Source organism: Quercus lobata, chromosome 7 (genome assembly GCF_001633185.2).
Source record: "Quercus lobata isolate SW786 chromosome 7, ValleyOak3.0 Primary Assembly, whole genome shotgun sequence".
In the NCBI taxonomy this organism is placed as follows: domain Eukaryota; kingdom Viridiplantae; phylum Streptophyta; class Magnoliopsida; order Fagales; family Fagaceae; genus Quercus; species Quercus lobata.
This window is the reverse complement of record NC_044910.1, coordinates 5,662,946-5,672,034: the sequence shown is the minus strand read 5'-3', so window position 1 is coordinate 5,672,034 and position 9,089 is coordinate 5,662,946. Positions and strand designations below refer to the sequence as shown.

Below are 9,089 nucleotides of genomic sequence, written 5' to 3'. Positions count from 1 at the left end.
CAAAACACCTCATGCTTGTCCCATACGAACCTAATTTAAACAAATAGGATGGTGATTCCATTGGAAATATAGTGTTAAGACTTTGGAGTGTCATTTAGCCATTATCAAGTAAAAGATTGGTAAAATTAAAGGAAAGCCTATTTGCACAAACATGCATGTGATTTACCCAATAAGCACTTTAACGTTTTACAAACATACATAATTTTATGGTCAGATTTATGGCTACGTTGCTAGTTCTAACCTTGTCTCCACACCAAGCAAAGCAAATAATAATAATAATAAGAAGAAGAAGAAGAAGAAGAAGAAGAAGGTATATTTTTCTTGGATTGGATGCACCAACCAATAAAGACTTCGCATCCATTTCTCCTAAGCTATAACTGAGCCCTATGATCCTAAGAATTTGTCAACCTTAGCATTATTCCCTCTTGACAGAAACTTCATACAAATTGGTGGCTTAACCCCAGCCAGAGCAAAAATAGAAGCAGGCAAAGTCCATATCCCATCCCCACATATTAAACCAGAAGCTACTGCAGGAGCTAGAGCATCTGCCTTGGCCTTGTTTATTTTCCCCCACACAAACAAGATTAAGCTTCCAACACACATATCAATGGCAAAATATGATCCTAAATAGAAAGGTATTGCCATTGCCATTGGAACTGGAATGAACCTTGCCCACTTCTTACCCACTAAATCTCTAATCAAATTGATCATAATGGCTCCACCAAAGAACACATAACAGAGTAGAAGGCAATTCTTTGGCAGACTTGAGAAGCCCTTTACCCCCAGCAAAGCCATGTTGCGGTACACAACAGCATAAGGAGTAGGGTATTGACTTCCAGGTTGCCCAAGGTCATCAAAGGCCTTGTAAAATAGCCAAAACACACAAGGGGAAATCACACAGCCCATTGCTGTGCCGATTATTTGGCTCACAAACATAGAACGGGGTGAAGCCAGCGTCAAGTAGCCAGTCTTGAAATCCTGCATTAGGTCAGAGGCTGTTGAGACAATGTTCATCATTACTCCACAAGCAGCTAGGCCTGCAAGAACTCCACCATGTGAAGCACCCGCCCATGCTCCAATGATAAAGATGGAAAGCTTTCCATATGTGGATCCAAGGGACCAATCAGTGAGCCCACAACCATACGCATTACAGAAAGCCAATGTGGGTGCGAATATGTAGATGACCAATATGTGATACCATTTGAGTTGGTGAAAGATATGTGGAAGAATGGCCATAGCGATTGCAGCAATAGCAACATAGCCTCCGACGGCAAACAATGTTGGAATTTGATCTTTGAGAAAGAGTTGGGTTCGGCGTTTGTCATCATATGAGAGCCGAGAACTTACAAGAGAAGAATGGTCTGCAACAGGGAGACCAGAGCTCGCATCTTTGTACCGGAGCTGATGAGACAAGCCTACGATGGTTTGAGATAGAACCTTGAGAAAATTATACAGACCATCTCCTAGGATCAAGGCTATGGCAATAAATACCTGAATAAAGGGTATAAATTAAGTTTTCAATAAATCGAAAAGCCTCCATGAAGGATGTATTTATCTCTGAGTGGGAATTTACCTTGTAACCTTGAAGACCACTGAAGCTGTCTGAGCTGAGGTCTGCAGGGTACCAGTCTCCCTTTCTATCTCCTATGAGGGGCCACATCAGACCCCAAGAAAGAATCCCTCCAACAAGAAGTGATATATTTATAATATGGGGGCAAATCATTCCTACTCCAACATATGTTGTTGAGAAATCAAAGTAAAATCTGCGGATAATCATGATTTAGAATTAGCCCAAACATTCATAAAGAATAGGGCTTAGTGGAAGCAGAAAACTTACTAATACAATTCATTATTTGCAAAACTAAGTGAAATTCTTATCAAGAGGAAATTGAAGGGTAACTATAGCTGTACTTAGAATCATATGCTTTGAGGCCTAATGAAGGAAAGTTTGCAAATCCACAATTTTCTCCAGCAGTATAGAACCATTGAAAGAAACCCCATAAAAAGCTGATGGTGAAAAATTTTCCCAACTCTCTCACTTGTTTCCTGAAAAAGTAGAATCAATAAAGACAGATTGTAAATTTTCATAGGTCACATTTCACTTGAAGCCGTTAAGTTTCACACTGCCTTACTTTGCTAGCTTGGCTCCTTGAGGAGTCTGGAAGCTGTTGATAAGATGAGCAGTTGCAGTACCACTTGGATACGTCAGTTTGAAATCTATGATCATAATCTGACACAATCATAAACCAAATCATTGTAAAAAATAACAACTATGACAAAGTTTTCTTGTGTTTGATGAACTTATTTCTGAAGTTATTCTTTTCTTTTCTTTTGTTCCCCATCAATGCAACATGTATTTACCGAAAATGCACAAATATTCTGTATACCTTTCGTAGAGGCACCACTGAGAATAGTCCGAGAAAGCTGACTGCAAAGAGAAAGCCGATCATCCACCCCAAAGATAATTTTTTGATATCAAGAGTATCTGTTGATTGTTTGGCGATACGTTCACTCATTGCAAAGAGGTAATTTCCATAACCTCCTGTTAGTACAAATCAGTCAAAAGAAGGAATTTTCAGTCTACTAGTAAGAGTGGAGTTTGAGAGAAACGTTGTTGTTTCTATAGTATTGATAATAAATTTTGCTCGTCATATGTATAGGGTCATATTTTCATCATGGAACATGTTTAGAAACTTGACATTAATCAACAAAACTTGGAGTCATGGTCCGACACTCCAGTTGCCAGATGGTTTTTTGGACAATTTAAACATATCATTGAACAAGAAGAAAAATAGAAGGAAAAAAACGGAGCACTCTGATGCAATGATAGAAAAAGGGATCACCAGTTGCCACAGGAAAAAAACTGAGCTTAGGCTATATTAAATTTATGCAGAGGAGATGTTTACTAAACTACTAATTAGTGCAGGTTTGTATCCAAAATGGAGCTCAATTTCGTCAAGTCAATGCATATGAAACTTGCAGGGGAAGTGGGGATTTGATTAAAGGCTTTAACCTCTAATTTTCTAAATTCAACCAAGCCCAAACATTCCCTAAACATTACAGGAAAATCCCATTGGAAGAACTATTACAATGCAAACAATGAAGTTTGGAAATTTGGGCAATTCAAGGAGCTCCGTTACCTACTGAAGTGTCAAGGACACACTACCGCTACATGTACTGCTGACCAGCTGGAATGGCGTGGCATGAGACCGCAAAACCATTGTAACAAACCTTATAATGTAGTTGTAGCGAATGAGAGTCCAGCACTTGTAAGGGCTGGACTCCATGAAGACAAAACAACACGAGGAGAAAGTCTATAAAGCTTGTATCATTTTTCTATGTAATATAGAGACTTGGAGTATTCTATAGTTTCACTCTACTGCCCCATCTTATTTTTTCACCCCTTTCAGGTTTTCCCAAATATCCCCAGTTTCAAATTTCAGAGCCTGTTTTTTCAACCCAAAAAAAAAAAAAAAAAAAAAAAAAAGGGATGGGGTAAACTTTTTTTTCTTGCGCCTTTTGTCCTAACTATTCCGCATCACGCCATTAATCATTCCTAGTCAACTATTTAGGCTCCATCAACCCATTGTGATGCATGGGTAGTTTTTGATAACCAACTAGTGGGTGCATGATAGAAAAAGGCATAAAATTTACACAGCTTGATCTAAAATAAATCCACATCAAATAGAGTTAAAAGTGTGTAAAATATACACACTTTTAAAAGTGTGTTATTGTAGCTGTCTAAACTAAACCATTATTTGTCCTTCAAAAAAAAAAAAAAAAAAACTAAACTAAACCATTATTTTATTAATTAATATCCTATTTTTATACTATAATCACAACCTTTATTCTCTCGCTCTCTCTCTCTCTCTCTTTCTCTGTGCAAATAGAAAACTAATATATCTCCTTCTCCCTCGTCTTCGTTCTCTCACATCTCAGCTCTCCCATCTCAACTCTCACTCATTACTCTTTCTCTCTCTCTCTTCGTCTAAACAAAAATCACTCTATTTCCGTCCCTCCCTGTACCTAGATCTGTTTCTTTTGATGGTTCTGAATGACAAGATTTGTAAGAACAAAGGAGGCTTCTTTGATTTTCTCCATGGTATTTGGTGTTTCATGGTGTTGTTGTTCTAGTGAGATAGACTTTTGTGATTGTGCAAATTGTTGTTGTGGGTAAAGGAGAAGTTGGGGTGTCGTTGCGAGGGAAGAGAGGGATTTTTTGTCTTTTAGCGATTGGAGTGGAGGAAGGTTGATTTGGATAGGGATTTTATAGAGACATTGGAGTAGAAGAGGTTGATTTGAAAGAAAATGTCCATGCAAAAATTTTGAGCGAAAATTAATGTGATTTGGGTGAGATTTGTGGATTTGATTTGGGTTTTTTTTTTTAGTTAGATTTGGGTATGAGTATTTGACATTTGAGAAGTTTGTGGGTTTGGTGAGGATCAATGATAAAATTGGCTACTAGTAGCAATAGAATCATAATTTGATTTTGTTAAGTTTGAGGGTTTGTTTTAGTTTTGCTTTGATATTTCTAACTTACGTTTGTTTTCTAAGAAATTTTTAAATTTTTTTATAGGAATCTTTGGATGATAATGTTTTGTTTTGGTGTTGCTTTTCTGGGTTTTCCTACTTGTTTGGCTTCAAAACTTGCTAGAAATTGTGGTTGATATGGGCGGAGTGTGTCTGTTGTAGATTGGGGGCGGTGGTTTTTGGGAGAGAGAGAGAGAGAGAGAGAGAGAGAGAGATGATTTAGGAGAATAATAAAAAATTGGTAAAGAAATAATATTTTAATGAAATTTAGTATAAAATAGATAATCTAATATGAGAATTTTGAAAAGTAAGTGTAAAAAAAAAATGTAAGTTTTTATGTTAAAGTAGACGTGTTTTTTTTACACATGCTAATGTGAATGCTTTAACCCAAACCTTAATCAAACTACCTGAATGACATACAAGGATATTTTGGTTATTTTTCTTTTGCTTCTGATAGTATTTTGGACATTCTAAGGACATTTGGTCATTTTGGTGGTTTCAAATATATTTTGGTGATTTTGGAGTGTATTTTGATTCTTTTGGACATTTTAAGGGTATTTTTGACATTTTTTGAGGTATAAGGGTAATCTTGTAATATTGAGGTGTTAGGACTATTTTCAATTGATTCATTATTTTTAAATTACTAATTATTGCTAATAATGTTATAACCAAGTATAGAATGTTACAGTTTTGAATATGATGGTAATGTGACTAACGAACTAAACACAATAACCTTTATTATATAGCTAGAATGTAATTACATGAATTAAAGATTACAAGAATCTAACATTATGCGAGCCAAATGTGCCCTTAAGTCTTTTAGTGTTTTTTTTTTTTAATATATAAAAAAATTATTTCAAAGATATTATTGTAGCAATTTTGCAAAAAAATGACATTATCTAGGACAGTATTTGGCTTCAAACATGTTTGAAGCCTGAGTTCTAACTACTAATAAGAAGATGACACTTGTACTTGTTATGTGTAATGAATATGATTTACTTAATCCAATTAACCAAATGAGTCATATGCATTGCATATAACAAAATACATGCATGTTATCTTCTTATTGGTGGTTGGCCCTTAGAGTCTCTCCAATAGCTTAGGTAAAAGCAAAATAATCTCTATAATAGAGAATGAGACCCAAAAAATGGTCTTCAATGGATTCTCTAAATCATGATTTTTTTTTTTTTGGCTCATGAACAGTAGCTCATCAAATCTGATGGACTACTGTACATTAGCAAAAGAATAAAACTAAATAAAAAATTAGTAAAGAAATGAGTGAGGATGGGGTATGAAAATATGTGTGTTAAAAAATGAATAAATAATGAATGAAGAAATAATATTTAAATGAGATAAAGAAAGGATAGAGAATCTATTGAAAGATATATTTGAAAAAGTAGATATGTAAAATGTAAATATCACTATTCACTGTCTAAACAATACAAAAATATAGATAAGTTGCTAGAGATGCTCTTAGAGTATCTCCAATAGATGCTCTATATCTATTTTTTGGAGAGAAAAGCCCATTGTTCACCCCAAAAACCCAATCGAAAGATTTGAAACACAAAAACAATCTTTCTCATAAGTCTAATGAAATCTGAACAATAAAAAAAAAAAAAAAAAAATAGAACGTGAATATGTGTAGAACGCCGATCTCCATTTCTTTGCCGGTGATCTATGTGTGTATGAGAGAGAATTTGTTTGTGTGAGATAGAGGGAGAGAGTGTTTTAGAATCAAGTAGAAATAGAAAAAGTAAAAAGAGAGAGAGAGAGAGAGAGAGAGAGAGAGAGATAGCTGAAGAAATGATACGGAATGAACTAGAAAGAAAAAGAAGGTAGATAGAGGAAAGGAATTGGATACATGTGTGGTGGAGAAAAAACCAAGAGAAAAAAAAAAGAAAAAAAAGTAGAAGAAGAAACGTATGGATGACAGATGGTGTGAAGGGAAAAATAATATAAAAAATAAGAAATGCTACCATAATATTTTTACAATAAATTTTAAGCAATAGATTATTATTAGCTAATATTGGTGAGTAAAAAAATAATTTAAGCGTAAGTTCAAATTAGAACTAGTAAGATTTTAATATAATTCTTGTGAAAGTATTGCGAAAAATGTTGTGGATATAACACTTTTTATTGAAAAATATAATTGTTGGGAATGAATATAGAAAGTATAAATGATGATAAAAAAAGAATAAATAATGAATAAAGAAATAATATTTAAATCAGATGGATAAAATAATAGAAAATCGATTAAAAAGTGTATTTGAAAAAGTAGGTAAATAAAAGTTAAATATCACTGATTATTGTCCAAACAGTCAAAAAAATTTAGATAATCGGCTGAAAATGCTCTTAAGATTCCAAACATGTTTGGAACCAAACCGTTTTCATTTATTTAAGGAAGAAAGTATGATTTAAGATAGAAAAGAAGAAGGACCAAAGTAAGTACACATAACATTGCTCCGTTGAGAAATCATTCCAAAAATTTGGTTATTTTTTTAAGTAATTTTTAGCACCGTAATAATTTTGTCAATATTAAAACAAAAGAAATTTCTTTTAAACGAAGAAAATTAAAAGAATATGGGTGAACTACAAAAACTACGCCTAAGCTTCGGGTTTATGTCAGGCACTACCTACTCTTCAAAAATATCATATTTTATCCCCGAAGTACACAAACCGCATACAACATTGTTTATGCTCATTTTTCTAAAAACTAATTTGAGGTCAGGTTAATTGCTACAACGTAGTCTTAAAATGATTGTATTGTACAATCATAGGCACATTGCACGATGGACTGATGGACTGTCCGAGTAGTAAATACTAAATAGTAGATGAATATATACCATTGCTTAGAAATGGAAAATGAAGCAAAAGAAGACTTGGAAGAGTAGAGAAATTTTCGAACAATATTAGAGCATTTTCATCAATTTGCGCAAAATAATTTAACTCACCCCAAAAATCATCCAAATCTACAGAAACCATGTGGATTTGCTTTGGCACCGTTCATGTGCATTTTATTATTTATTTATTTATTTTTTGTATTTTGAGGGTGGATGGTGATTTTAGTATGTGACGAGAGGAAAATAATTTAAAAAAAAAATCAAAAAATTTTGATATTTTAATGAAATAGACTTTAGATTAAATAATCTAATATGATTGTTTTTTTTTTTTAAATAGTTAAGCAAAATATATAAAGTAAATTCTTATGCAATAATAATTAAAAATATTTGGAGAGCTGTATTGTTTGCGCACAATTAGCTCAAGCTTGGTTTTTGTATTTTATGGTTGAGAAATATTAACCGATGCTTTTAAAATAATAATTAACAATTCATTTAAAAAATATTTTTATAAAAAAAAAAACTAATAAAATTGATTAAAATTTTTTTTAGAATCAATTATTAACCATTTTTCTAACAGCACACGTTAATACTTAATATAACCTGGTTTTATCCGATAGAGAAAGAGAAAGAGAGATAGAGAGAGAGAGAGAGAGAGTACCACTAAAGGAGATTCCAGAGGAAGCCACAACGCAGGTCTGGATAACAGTGTTTTCTTGCCTCGTAAAGGGCTGCCTCAGGAGGCCAGACTTTTGTAGTAATTTAGTCCAGGTATTGACGAAGAAGAAGCCCAAGAGACCGGCAGAGACATTGAGAGAAGGTATAATACCCGTGGTGAGATTGAATTTCATGACTATGAAGCTGAAAAGTATGCTCAACACAAAGCTCACCACAAAGGCTCTCACTGTCAGCTGCTTTCTCCATGACGGCACCTCTTGGTTCTCAAATATCCTCTCCACTGACAACTCTTCTTCTTTCAGATGCTTCTTCTTGTCCTCCTCCTCCTCCTGGTTGTGATTTTCTGGATCAAAACCATTCTCCTCCCCCTCATTTTTACCCATAACTTTTTTTTTCCCCTATTAAAGAAAAAAATAAGTACGGGTTAGTACCTCTCAACTCTCAAGTTAATTTGTGAATCTGCAGCTACTAGCGGTGCATTATAATGGTTTTTTTAGAAAAAAAAAGAAAAGAGAAAAAGAAGTTAGATAGTTTCTAATAATTGTGGAGGAGGTTATCTGGACTTTTCCGGAGTGTAGGAAAAAGTTGGATTTTTTGGAATTGAGGAAGTGTCCAAGTGACTTGGACTTGATTGACGTTAAGACCTAATTACTAGTTGTTGGAATTTGGAGCCACACTAATATTATTCAAACTTGAAGTACAGTCTCGTTCTGAATATTCACAGCTCACAAGCAATGACGCATCATCATCTTCCTCACTGTATGCCAGCCATGCAGAAGTCGCATTACTCTACTAGTCCCTATGCGTGCGGGATATTTTATTTGATAAACAAAATATCTAAAGCCTAATTTCAATAAAGATGCAGTATATAAATGACAAAAATATTATTTTAATCTCATATTTTGAGGTTGTAGTCTAGCCCTTATTATTATTATTATTATTTTGATTTGAAGCTGTATACAAGCAGAAAGAAAAGTGAGTACAACAGAGTTCAAAAAAACCAGGAAGCTCCTAGCTAACTACAATCTTCTGAGATAAGATTTT

The 9,089-nt window shown here is 33.9% G+C and overlaps 1 protein-coding gene across 2 annotated transcripts; it reads right to left on the bottom strand.

Moving 5' to 3' along the window:
- Positions 1-292: 292 nt before the first annotated feature.
- Positions 293-8,497, bottom strand: LOC115953576 (probable metal-nicotianamine transporter YSL7). Of its 2 annotated transcripts, none has more exons than XM_031071308.1 (6): positions 8,029-8,497; positions 2,388-2,542; positions 2,133-2,230; positions 1,912-2,046; positions 1,574-1,763; positions 293-1,491 (listed from the first exon to the last, which is right to left on the bottom strand). In XM_031071308.1, the coding sequence occupies exons 1-6, from the start codon at positions 8,426-8,428 to the stop codon at positions 385-387; spliced, it is 2,085 nt and encodes a 694-aa protein (XP_030927168.1). In that variant the 5' UTR covers positions 8,429-8,497; the 3' UTR covers positions 293-384. The 2 variants fall into 2 exon arrangements, with proteins under 2 accessions (XP_030927168.1, XP_030927169.1); XM_031071309.1 differs by lacking the exon at positions 8,029-8,497 and adding an exon at positions 3,502-3,615.
- Positions 8,498-9,089: the final 592 nt, after the last annotated feature.